Raw genomic sequence first — 13,716 nt, 5'->3', positions numbered from 1 at the left:
ACCCTTGCTTTCTGACCGCATCTGCTGATTGACCTTTATCATCTTCTCAGAGCACAAAAGTATCAATTGCTTGCACCAAAGAGCCAAGGAAAATCAGTTCAATTTAGACTAGCTCAGGCCCCACAGGTATTAAACTCTGCATGGAAAGATGATTATGAGTTTCTGACTGTAAGCCACTAGGAGTAACTGTGGAGGAAGCATGTGTTTCTTCTGAGTCTGATAAAACCCAAAGGAGTAACAGATACCACTGTTAGGTAATTGCATGCTTTAAATGAAGACTGTTGGAGAAAGGCTTTCAGTTACAGTTGGAAGAGTCTTTAGTGTGTCATCTCTGGGAAGATGTACAATATAAAGACATTTTAATCTCTCTCCCAGGGCTCATGATTCTGGATGCCACCTTCTTTAGGCAGAAGGTCTAGCAAAGTGCCCCTTTGACACAACCAGAGTTTGTGAAAGGTCTGACATAAGCTGGACTCATCTCTGGCAGGCCTGAGACCACTGCCAGCCTGAGGAGCAGGGGTCCAGTTTCAGCTTTGTTTCTCAGAAATTCACAAGCAGTTCACTGCACCAGGAACACTGTTAGGCTAGCCCTGCCTCTTGCGTGTGGAGTCCTGTAATACCCCAAGGGTTTACAACTTTGGGTTTGTTGTTTTTTTTTTCTTTAAATAACACAATATTTGGTACTGCATGCTTACATTTTGCTTTTGCTGGTAGAAATTTTGTAGACTTGATCTGTCCTTTGTGCCACCTGGACTACAAACCCTAGTAAAAGAAAGCAGGTATCTGTGGAAGCTCTTGTACATGGCTGATGCTTTTCCCTGCAGCAATGATGTCTGATACCGTTCATCATGTTCCTGCTGCTTTGATTTCAGAAATCAAGCTGTGGGTGTCCCACACTGATCTCTCCTTCCCAGGTTTGGAATCAGACCATTTTTTCTGTTCATAAATATGCCCTTGATTCTTATTAGCATTGCAGAAGCAAAGACACTGCATGAAGATGCTGTAAAAATACTTAGCAAAACCTATATAGCTTACAGCTAAATAAGAGTTTTATTACAGGACCCCAAGGAGAGTTACTTTTCTTTTTTACTCTGTCTCATGTCCCCCATCAGTATTTGTGCTTACAAGTACTATTTGCTATCTGAAGAGCAAGCTTAAAGGCTCCCAGTAGTAATCCTTTTTTACCAGTCCTTTCCACATCAGAGATGTCATATGAAGTCCCTTGATCTGCCCAGTCTTAAGTGGCCTTCAGCCATCAGATCTGCTTTCTGGGACAAACCTGAGGTTTCCTCTTGTGATGAAATGAAACGTACTATTTAAGTCCTAAATAAAGGACTGTGGATAAAGAGCATTTCTGGGTTAAAAACATGCATTTAGGGGAGAAACAAAGGATTCCAAAATAAAGGAACATTATCCAGACTAAATCCTGCAATACTGGCAGAAACAAACTATATTCACTGTCAATGTGAAAACATTATTTTTATGAACTCTGATTACAAGGGAAGCTACTTACACAGTGAGTGTTCATCTTTTTGTGTTCTCTAAAAGGCTTATTTAAAAAGGCTGAGCTCCGAATACCATTATTTCAGGAAATCAATATCTTAACTCATCCTGGAAACTCATCCTTCTGTTTCTTTTAAACATTGCTCAGTGTTGGAAGAAGAGCTAAAGTCAGGACATGTTCGTTGGGCAACTGTGATTGCAGTGCTGCCATTATTCCTGCTCCTAAGTCTTCTGCTGATGCACTGACACTTTCATAACTCAGACAACAGGAAGAAAAAGGGGAGCTGGATACAATATGCCACCTTTGAAGGAAGTTTGCTCCTGTGACAGAGCTCATATAAGAGAAGCTGGAGCAATGAGATTGTATACCAGAGAGCTTCTCAGAAAAAGGTTCTCACTGGAGGGGGCCCACCCACCATATTGCTTTGGTGGCAATGCTGGGTGCTTCTGGGAACAGCACTGCAGCAGTCAGTGCAGTAACATTGCTACACAGTTAGTTAACAATCTGGATGTGGCCATTATGACAAAAGGGTCTTTGTGAAAAATGTTGCAATATTAAGGGGATACAGCCTGAATTTCTGATCTTGTTCCTCCACAGTCTTTACTGAGGCAGGCTGCCATTAAGAGCATAGGAACAGCCTGAGTATGGGCAGATCAGAGATCTCCTAGCAGGCACCAAGGTTTGTACTTCTGAAGAGGATGGAGAGGATTTTGGCATCTGAAATGTAACTTAACTTCTCTCAATTAAAATCCTTTCTAGGTATCACCATAGCAACCTCTGTCTGTAACGAGCCTCGTGTATTTGTGTGGCTGCTTGATTCACCCCTTGCTGACACAGAAGCATGAACTCTACCTTTTTATTCATTTGCTCCCCAATTCATGCTGTGTGAGCTGTCCTCTTGGTTAGTCCCAAAGTGCGTAGAGGGACTCCTGCTGTCAGGGAAGAATTGAAGTCAGGGTATATTTCCCAGTCTCTCTTATAAACACCTGGGTCAGGACCCTGGCTGGAATGCATCTGGCTAGCAAAGTCAATTGGGCACTACTGGAGGAAAACTTTAGTACTGAAGCTTATAGAAAGAGCCACGTGAATGGGGCAGCTCGGACTGTGGAGTAAGAGAACTGGAGAAGTCAAGGCACTCTGTGTAGCTGAGAAAAGGAAGGAGAGAATTACTTCTTTGAAATTGAAATCTTGCTTTTTTGAAGTCTGAGAAGGGACTTGGAAAATTGTAATTGTCAGAGCAAACAAAGCTAAAGAGAAACGTCAGACACTTTAGTTCTAGACCCAGATCACTGTGGCATTGTCCTGGTTTCAGCTGGGACAGAGTTAATTTTCTTCCTAGTAGCAGGCATAGTGCTGTGTTTTGGATTTAGTAGGAGAAGAATGCTGATAACACACTGATGTTTTTAGTTGTTGCTAAGTACTGCTTATGCTAGTCAAGGACTTTTCAGCTTCCCATGCTCTGCCAGGTGCACAAGAAACTGGGAGGGGGCACAGCCAGAATAGTTGATCCAAACTGCCCAAAGGGCTATTCCATACCATATGACATCATGCTCAGTATATAAACTGGGGAGGGGCGGGGGAGGGAGGAAGGGGGGTTGGCCAGGGAGCAGTGATCACTGCTCAGGAACTCTCTGGGTATCAGTCAGCAGGTGGTGAGCAATTGCATTGTGCATCACTTGCTTTGTTATTATTATTATCATTATTATATTGTTATTATTTTACTTATGTTACTATTTTACTTCATTTCAATTATTAAACTGTTCTTATCTCAACCCAGGAGTGTTTCTCACTCATACTCCTCCGACTGTCTCCCCCATCCCACCAGGGTGGGGAGTGAGCGAGCAGCTGCATGGTGCTTAGTTCCTGGCTGGGGCTAAACCACAACAGGCATGCACGCCCTAATGCAGTGAGCTTGGGAGGAAAAGAGGTAGACTGCATTCCCAGTCTATGTAGAAAGGGGTGAAAATCTGTAGTCTTCCAGATGTGGATGCTTTGTTCTGTAATTCCATTTTTCTATCTCCAGGCCAGCCACTGGGACCCCGCAGGCTCAGCCTGAAGCCAGTTCCAAAATTGCCCAACATGGAAGCATTTCTCAGTGAGACTCTTGTGAAGGTGAAGAAACAGGCCCACGGGTGCCTGGCTCCAGAGCTGTGCTTCCAGGCAGTCAAAGCTGCCACAGAACAGCCCTTTGCAGATGGAGTCCGGAAGGAGCGAGAGCTGTTTAATGTCCTGCTGACTTCAGGCCAGGCCCAAGCACTGCAGTATGCTTTCTTCGCAGAAAGAGCAGTGCAGAAGTGGACAACACCCAGTGGAGCTTCATGGAAAAGTGCTTCCCCTCAACCCATCCACAAAGCCGCTGTGATAGGTAAGGGAATGAAAAAGCTGTTGTGATTGCAACTGCTCAGCTAACAGAGCTGAAGGGGAGTGGGATGAGTATAATCAGGCTTTACTCATGGCAGAAGGCTGAGGTCAGGTTCCCTAGCAGTCATTTGCCAAAGTCACTGGTACCCATCACAGGCAAATATACTCCACACCCATAGGTGACATGCAAGGAGGGATGTTGTCACTGCATTGGTAAGCTCAGAAATTCAGATGTCAAGTCACATCCCACTAGATTGTTACCTGATGCCACCTCCTTCTTTGGAAGAATATTCCTCTCACTTCAGAGACAGCTTCATCTGTGGACCATAAGCAGTCTGTTCCCTTTTAAATACTGCTATGTTGAGTCCTGGCTTTGTTGAATCCTGGCTTTGTTCCATGTAATAAGCAGGTTTGCATGAAATTCTCCTCCTCCTGGTCTAGTTCTGTACTGCAAGTACATGTGCACAGAGTCACTCAGGGATATATTAATACAAAAAAATGTTTTGACAGCTGTATTTAAGAAGATTTCTTCTCACTGGGATCCACTCCTGCCATTTTGTAGCCCAGCAAGATAATGCCTTCATTAATTTTTTATAAAAGCAATTTAAATAAAACCTTTGATGCACTGCTGAGATTTTTAAAAAGTATCTTTCAGCTCTGCCTGTTGATAGCACTCAAAAAATGGTTAGACAAGTAATGGAGCACTTGGAAAACATCCATTCTGTTTCAGAGGAAGATCAACACTGCTCTTTCCTGGGTACTTCTCAGGCCTCTTGTGCTCTGCAACATGAGCTCTCTGAAAGCTCATTTCAGGCCATAGAAGCACTTTTTTTTGGAAGTTCTCTTCATTAGTTGCCATGCCATATTTTTAATGAAAATTGTTTTTAAACATTTGTCCACAACCTTGTGAGGAAGGTCCATGGCTGTTGTAGCATTCACGTAGAGGCATGAATTATTGCCAAGTTTATCATGTGACTTGAAGAACACAGTTCTTTGGACACGTGCAATCCCAGTCAGGTCAGCCCTGCAACATATGCTTTGGCAGGAAGGGCTTGTGTTAAAGTTTTGTAGGAGTGATCAGGTGACTAGAATGGGCATTCTTTGCTACATACTGATAAATCATGCCAGAAGAATACATTTGCAAAGTCCCAATTGCAATGACAGTTCGGACAGAAGAGCTGTTTAGATCTGATCTGCTTATTTTGGTGCTGTAACTGAGCTAGAGGGAATTCTAAGGACAAATGCAATCTCTATTTGAAAGTTTCTAGTAGAAACATAATCTGTGTCTTATTTCCAAACTGAATGGGCTGGGCTATATCTCTATCCACTGGATTAAGTACACAGGTTTAAGACAGGTTTCTGAATTCTGGTCTGAAATTGCCCCAACCTCTACTCCCAAGTTTCAGTGGTTTTGTAGCTGGTTACAGACAATGCTCAAGTTAACCTATACTTTTTGCAGAATAAACAAACTAAGTGCTTTCATACTTTTGCTGCAGAGCACCATCTGTCACACTCTGGTCATTTTCATGACTCTAAACTTCCCCTAATTTTTCAACACTTCATAAAGCACACATAGCTGAAGTAGGAACAGTATTCCAGGAGTAATTACGCTAAGACCACGTACCAAGATGTATCTCCTTGCTCCTACTTAGTATGCTCAAGGTAACAGCCAACTTGCATATTACCCATGTTCAACAGATCCTGTTAATTTACTGGCAGGGAGCAGCTGCACCCCAGAGATGGGGAGCCAATAGCAATAACACCTTCCAGGTGGACAGAACCACAGAATCATTGAGGCTGGAAGGGACCCCTGAATGTCATGTTGTCCAAATCCCCAGCTCAAACAGGGCTACCTAGAGCCAGTTGCCTAGGACCATGTCCAGACAGCTTTTATATATCTCCAAGGATGAAGACTCTACAACCTCTCTGGGCAACCTGTGCCAGTGCTCAGTCACCCCCACAGTAAAAAAAGTGTTTTCTTATGTTCAGATGGAACCTCCAATGTTTCAGTTTGTGCCCATTGCCTCTGGTCCTGTCACCAGGGGCCACTGAAAAGTCTGGCTCCATCTTCTTTACACCTTCCCCTCAGGTATTTATGTACAGCTTTCTCTAGGCTGGAGTCACAGCTCTCTCAGCCTTTCCTCATGAGACACGCTCCAGTCCCTTAATCATCTTAGTGGCCCTTCACTGAACTCATTCCAATAGCTCTATATCACTCTTGTACTGGGGAGCCCAGAACTGTACACAGTATTCCAGGGTATGGTCTCACCAGTGCTAAGTAGAGGGGAAGGATCAGCCTTCCAGCAAGACTCCTCCTAATGCAACCCAGTATACTATTAGCCACCTTTGCCACAAGGTCATGTTGCTGTTCATAGTCAACTTGGTGTCCACCAGGACCCCCAGATCCTTTTCTAGAGAGCCGCTTTCCAGCCAGTCAGCCCCCAGCATATACTGGTGCATAGAACTATTCCTCCCCAGATGCAGGACTTTGCCTTCCCCTTGCTGAAATTCACAAAGTTCCTATCAATCCATTTCTCCCTCTGGATGGCAGCACAACCCACTGCTGTATCAATTATTTACAGTACCTGAGCAAGACAAGCAGGGCAGACCCAGAGGTCATGCCAGGATCTACTAGAAGTACAGATGATCAAGCAAAGTCCACATGATGACACAGGCCCAAGGTAAAGTTGGGAAGCCAGTCTGCAGGCTGAGGTCTGGATCAACAGCATCTATAGCCTGGCACAAGCACAGTAGGACACCAGAACTCCTCTAACAAAGCTTAGGAAGAAACTAAAGGCCCAGCTCTGAGCTTAAATGGGGCTCCAAGGCCCATGGGCAGTGCATGTGGGTGGAGGTTCCAGGTGTAGCTGGTCAGGGTCATTAAAGCTTATCAGTGCACTCAGGGCATTGATACTTACCAAGACTCCTAATGTCTTCTCTGAATCACTGCTTCTATCAATACAGCCTCCATAGCCCACAATTATAGCTTGCTTTGTTTATGCTAGTTGTTCATGTTATATTTCATTTGGTAAGTGACATCTCCTATTTTGGAGGTTGTTGATCTCCTCCTTTTAACTCTGAATCCCACACCATATTAAGTGTCACTGCTTTCCATCACTTCTTTCTGCCACCCCACTGTGCTTTTTCTCCTTCCTCTGGAAGGTTTTCCTCCTATTTTGCCTTTTGGTATCAGTGAAATTGCAAGTCCATTAGAGACAGGCATAGAACATGCCAACACAATTGTATTTTTTTCTTTCAGGCTGCTGTAACAAAAAGTCATTCTTTATCCAGTACCATGCTGTACAGTATCTCATAATTTCACATTCTTAATCTTAAGTACTTTCTTGCAGCACCAGAAATCAAAATCTTGGGGATGATTTTTGAGGGACTGACACCTTTTAAAATAGTGCTGCTCATCCATGTAAGTATTGAGTCTACCTAGGTGATCCAGGGTGTCTCTGTTTTCACTGGAGAGAGGAGGGCAGTCAGAGCAAGATGTTGCATCCATTTTCTATGGTCAGAAATCATGCAGAACCCATTTTTCAATAGGCAGCACTGTGCTGTTTCACACATTAAAACCATGCTGCATTATGCTGCTGCTTCCGTCTTTTATTGCTGCACAATGGGAAGCAACTGAGAAGATTACGTTGACTTCCTCCTCCTTCAGTACTTTTTCCATAGGCACAGAGGACCTTTAGATTATGGAAGCAGTGCCATGAATGCTAGAGGAGCCTTGCTTTGTGGCTATCCTGTCTGTCCAATATTAGCAGGAACTTGCTGGAGGGAGCTGGCACATTGCTTGCTGACCGTGTCTTAATGTAGATTCAACATCAAGGATGATCTATCGTTTTTGTGGGCATGCTTGATAGACAGCATTGCTGATGAACTGGCAACCATTCCTGTGCAGTGCTGGCTTCCCATCAGCTGCCTTTGCAGTTTGCTCGCTGAAAGACTTAATAAGCAGGTAACATGCAGCTATGTGGGATCCCTCCTGCTCTTGGCCTAGCTGTCCTTGATTGTCTTCAGCCACATGCAGTGTCACCTATTTCATTTGCTTCTGCTTGTTCTGAACTTTTGGCTCCCATTTCTTTCCACTTTCTCTGTTCCTCATCACCCAGTAAAAGAGTTCGTCTCTGTCCCATCTGCAGTCTTCCCATAGCTCCCTGCTTGCCTTGAGTATCACATTATTTCTGCTTGAAATTCATACCCTGAAACAGAGGAAGAAGCAGCTCCAGTCTGCAGCAGTCCACCACCACCAATTACTCATTGTTTTTAACAATTGAAAAGGGGAGTCCTCAGAAATGCTTCTTTCACTGCTAGATAGCCAAATCTCTCCTTAGTTTTACAGCCCAATTTTAGAAAATATTTCCAGGGGAGTCATGCTGTGCAAGCTCTAATGTAACAAAACCCTTGGGGCTTTCATTACTCTCTCTGCCAGCTTCATTAAACATCATTTCATACAGGCCACTGAAGAGTTATGTAGTAAGTTGAGATACAGCTTTTCTAGGTCAGAAACAAGCTTGGCAAGCTCGTATCTTATCTATAAGCCTATTCCCTTGGCCTAGAAAGTGAAGTACTACAAGCATGTATGCCTGTCTATCATGGGTTGGCTAAAATCTAGGTGGGAGTACTCATACTACATGTGGACAAAAGCAAACAGGGGAATCAGCTAACACCACTGCAGAACTTCTCTTGAAAAGAAGGCTGGAGAACCGCTGCTCATGGAAGAGGTTTTGATTTAGGAAGCAGCAGCATGTTCATATTGAGAGAGAACTGGTAAGATTTCAGTCATGAGACTGAAGCTGAGAGGAACAGGAGTTAATAAGGCCCAGGATGTGTGCGTTATTTCTTTAGTAGAGCTTGGAAATTCTAGGGAGAAACCCCAGGTCTCCACCCTGGAAAGGAAGAAGAAGAGACTTCAAGAGGGAGCCATGAAGAACCCAGATATGGAACTGCAAACCCTTGATGTCTAAAGAGAGCCTTAAAGATGGGGCTGGGCTTGGTGGGTATGCATGAGGTGGTAAGTTACCCTCCTGCACTGTCCAAGAAGAAAGCAGTCTGTGTAGTTCACCAAAGACAGGGAAAAAACTGTCTCTGACTGTCCCTGCTGCCACATCCAAGCCTCTGAGTACTGAGCACAGTGGGAGGAGCTATTTATGTTTGGGTTTTTTCAGTCAGCGAACAATGGACACTGAAATGCTAAGAACTGATTCATGTTATTCTAGTTTTATTTTCAAATTAGTTTTTAGTAGTACTTGATTATGAAGTAGCAAATCTAATTTCCTAGAGAGGAACTTCAGCATTTGCTTGGGAGTGTAATGGTTTATAAGCAGGCTGCCAGATAGTGATGTCTGTAAAAACTATCTTCTTGTGGCTAAGCAGGGATTAAATGTCTTGTGTGTACACAAGCTGAGGGTGGACAGAACTAAACCATGGGTATGTAACTTGCAGGAAAAACATACTACCTTGTTTGACCTTGATTGTTGCAACTTGCTTAACTAATGACATAATTTCAGCTCGTCTTTACAAAGCTGCTTTAGACAAATTTTTTAATCCCCTTGTTTCTCTTTATTTGTTTAGCTGACTTTCATTTGTAAACCTGGGATTAAAAAAGTAATTTTTACAGAATTATAACAAACCTGTACTTTGTCTGGTTGTTGCTTTATTTAGGATATTAATAATCCTCCCATTCAGATGCTTTGCACTTTTAAAGCTGGTAAAATTGTGCTGGCCTTCTCTTACTAGTTTGTATTAACTTAGTCTGAAAAGCCTCCATCATGGGAGAGCAGGATAAATAGTGTGGGCTGTGTATCACAGGAAAGTGTAGGCATGCAGCTTCATTTAATGTAATAGAGGACAGAGCTGGTGGAAGGGCTCAGGAGGAGGGAAGGGATCAAGCCAGTAATCCCCACCCTGGTATTCCTGGGGGTATGAGCTGGTAGTAGCACATTTATGGATCTTGGAGAAAAAAAATACAGCTTGAATGGATGCTCAGTTACAGGAATTCCGGGCAAGTGCTTTAACTGCGTGGTTGGACAAGGAAGACTGTGTCTTCAAGAACCTTCAGAAGTTAGGAATGGCCTGTGTTGGAGGACTTGGAGAGATACCAGTGGGCAGAGATGCCTGATACAAAGTGAGAACAGCAAGCAAAAGCCTACTGATGTTCCAGAGTGATTAAAAAGGAGATATAAGATGTTGCAATCTGGATTAAGAACACTGTGTTATTTCCATCCTGTTTGACCTGGCAACAAGAGACATACAAGACATTAGAGAGAAAGTTTAGAGAAGATCAGTGTCCAAGATCAGCTGAATTTTGTTTGCTTCAAAGATTATACAGTGGATGTGCAGAGGGAGAAGAGGAAGGGGACAAAGCAGAAGCTTGGGAGGAGGGAGAAACCAATTGTCTGAGCTTTGCTGGTATTAAAATCTCTAGGTGCAGCATGTTTGCTTACTATGAGCTTCTTCTATGAATACCCATAAAGGACCATCTCACAGGAACAGAGAGGCACTGATATCCTCAGGGTGAAGCCTGCTTATGAAAATGCCTGCTAGAAGTTGTTAACAGGGTTGAAGCTGAATCTCAGATCTCCTGTCTTTGATTCCCAGGTTCTAACTCTTCAGTGATGCTAGCTTGCATAGGTATAAAACTTTGCAGGGAGAAGACATGAATCACATGGTCTGCACACACTGGAGTGAATCCCACTGATATTTTGTAAGCTTGAGAGGACATTAATTTGCCTATATGCTACTGCTTTTCAAACATTTAGGTTCACTGAAAGGGAGAATTCACCCTCCCTTTTCTCAGTCTTCAATTCTTTTTTTCTATCTGTGCACCACTCATTTTGCATAGACTTCCGCTTTTTATCCTGGAGATACAAAGGAAGTGCTACTGTCAAGTGATTAATTGTAACATTTTCTATTCATAGTCTCTGATTCTGTCTCACTTTTCCCTAGGGCTGGGAACAATGGGCCGAGGCATTGTGACTTCTCTGGTGAAGGCCAACATACCTGTGGTAGCCCTTGAGCAGAATCTGGAGTATCTGAACATGGGAAGAAAAGCTGTGATGCTCCTTTTGGAACGTGAGGCTATGAAAATGGAGGAGGGTGCCCAAACCCTGGATTTCCATAACCCTGCACGTCTCCAGTTCACCATGGACTTCGATGTGTTGCAGGATGTAGATGTAGTTATTGAGGCTGTGTTTGAGAACATGGCACTAAAGAAGGAAATATTCCACAAGCTATCAAGAATCTGCAAGCCAGGGGCCTTTCTGTGTACAAACACATCAGCCCTGAACATTGATGAAATAGCTTCTGCCACGAGCCGCCCACAGCAGGTCATTGGCACGCACTTCTTCTCCCCTGCTCATGTGATGAGGCTATTAGAAATAATCTATGGCCATCACACATCCCCCACCGCCATTGCCACTGCTATGCAGCTAGCCAAAGCACTGAAAAAAGTTGGAGTGGTGGTGGGGAATTGTTTTGGGTTTGCTGGGAACCGAATGATGTTTCCATATGTTCAACAGGCAGTTTTCCTTTTAGAGGAAGGAAGCAGACCAGAAGCCATAGATCAGGTTCTTGAAGATTTTGGGTTTAAGATAGGACCTTTCCGAATGTCTGATCTTGCTGGGCTGGATGTGGGCTGGAGGTCTCGAAAGGGCCAGAGCCTCACTGGGGCCTCACTACCTCCAGGAACACCTGCCCGCCAGCGGCATGGCCATCGCTACAGCCCACTGCCAGATCTTCTGTGTGAGAATGGCAGGTTTGGCCAGAAAACTGGAAAAGGCTGGTATCAGTACGAGAAGGCTGGGGGCAGGATAGCCAAACCAGATCCATGGCTTCACAACTTCCTGACCCAGTACAGAGACACCCATCACATCAAGACCCGCTTCATAGACCAGGAGGAAATCCTGGAGCGGTGTTTGTTTTCCCTCATCAAGGAAGGGTTTGACATCCTGGCTGAGGGAATAGCATCTGGCCCAGAACACTTGGATGTAATTTATATCAATGGCTATGGGTGGCCAAAGCACAGGGGTGGCCCCATGTTCTATGCTTCCACTGTCGGGCTCCCTCGCGTTCTGGCTAAACTGCAGAAATACTCCGAGGCCCACCCTGATGTTCCTGGGCTACAGCCCAGTGCCTTTCTGAAAAAGCTGGTAGCTATAGGGAACCCTCCCCTCAAAGCGTGGATGTCCTACCTAAGCCCGCAGAGCAACAAGCTGTGATTTTGTTGATGCCCGCTATATAAATTCAGTGGAGGCTGATCTCATGAAACAGGTGCTGTAATTGCACTGTCTTTTCCAATCAAAACCAAAGTGTTACAGGCTTGTAAACAATGTCACTGGCCCTCCTGGGCCTTTGCAGAGAATAACTTTGGCTGATGATTGATCTCAGTCTCCCTCTTGCTGCAGGTAACCACTGCCATCACCCACCCTTCCCACCACCAGCCTTACCCACCTGCTTTGCACATTGCTGTGTAAAGGCCTGTCTCATTTTTCTCTGTCTTCAGGTCTTCACAGCTGTACATCTCTTCCAGTAAGTCTTTGTGGAAGGGAGGGTGCAGCATCCACAGCCCACAAAGCAAATCAGGGTAGGAGGCAATTCACTGGAGACTGACTGGATCTACCAGATCCTGCCCTAAGTCTGCTTCCCAATTTGTTCAGGTCTTTCCTGTGCAGCCCACCTCCACTGGATTCCCTGGCTCTCCCAAAGACAGCCAGCTGGAGCCTGTTCCCTTCCCGCTGCTGGGGAAGCAATGACACAAGGGGTGCAGCACCTTTCAGAGGTAACATCAAATGAATTGGAGAGAGCAGGTTTGGGCAGAGAGCAAGGGGCAGGGCTGGTACCGTCCCTCCTCCCTGCTGCAGAGGAAATTCTAATAAATGACAGAAAAGCCACAAATGCATTGACCTGACTAACCTGCCCTGTGGTGTTGGCTCACAACTGACCTTCTGCATCCAGACTACATCCTCCATTATTGTTATGCCCACCCGGCTTTGTCCAAGCAGAAACATCTTCTGGCATCTCTTAAGTGTGGATATCCACACATATTGCCATCACTCCCCCTATCTTGCCTGCCTATAGCTACCAGGTCTTGGGGCTCAACATGCTCTAACTGAGCAGATTGAAGCCTGGCCTGGCACCTACTGGGTTTTCACATGGGCAGAGGGCACACGGAGAAGTACACGGCTCAAGAGTTGTGTAGGCAGGAACGTTGCTGCAGGCACGCAGGGAGGCAGCAGATCTCTAGCAGAGAGCAGACAGAGCGAGCGCCAAACTTGCTCCAGGCTTGATGCTTTGGGACAAAGTCTCCATTTCTCATGTCTAGTGAATGTATCTTCCAGTCCAGTGTGGAGAATAGGTTGGTCTGGGTTCCCTTCTCAGGAAGATTATGATTGGATGTCTAACTTTTGCTTTTTATTTTAATAAAAGTGCTTGGATTATCTAATGACAGATTATATGATATCATATGGAAAAGTAGAAAAAGGAAAATGTGCTTGTTCTTTCTATACATACTTCCATTGCTTCTCTGCATGGTAGAATTAGATCATTTTCCTGTTTGTGCAGGGGTTTGTGTTTGAAAAGTCTGCATGCTTCTTTTTTCTAAATATATCTTATTTTGCCCTTTATCTACCCCTGTCCTTCAGTGGGTGAGGGTGCAAAACTGAGGGCAGGAAACCCTTCAGAAGTCACAAGCCAACCCAAGTGCCTGGTTCCGGGGAGGATTTTTCTCCAGGACCAGAGAAAGAGCTAACTCTAGGCCCAGCAAAATGCTGCAGTTTCCCCCGAATCACCTGTATGCCACAGCTGAGAGCAATCCAGCATTTGCTCAAAGGTGAAGCGCTGCTTCC

The 13,716-nt window shown here is 44.6% G+C and overlaps 1 protein-coding gene across 1 annotated transcript in view; it reads left to right on the top strand.

The window, feature by feature from the left end:
* Positions 1–12,090, top strand: part of EHHADH (enoyl-CoA hydratase and 3-hydroxyacyl CoA dehydrogenase) — a 28,687-nt gene extending 16,597 nt beyond the window's left edge. The window contains exons 6-7 of the mRNA XM_075716959.1: positions 3,528–3,869; positions 10,820–12,090. Coding sequence (XP_075573074.1) covers positions 3,528–3,869; positions 10,820–12,090 — 1,613 coding nt within the window. The remainder of the gene's footprint in view (positions 1–3,527; positions 3,870–10,819) is intronic.
* The last annotated feature ends 1,626 nt before the right edge of the window (positions 12,091–13,716 follow it).

This window comes from Pelecanus crispus, chromosome 9 (assembly GCF_030463565.1).
Source record: "Pelecanus crispus isolate bPelCri1 chromosome 9, bPelCri1.pri, whole genome shotgun sequence".
In the NCBI taxonomy this organism is placed as follows: Eukaryota; Metazoa; Chordata; class Aves; order Pelecaniformes; family Pelecanidae; genus Pelecanus; species Pelecanus crispus.
This window is presented reverse-complemented; position numbering and strand designations above follow the sequence as displayed.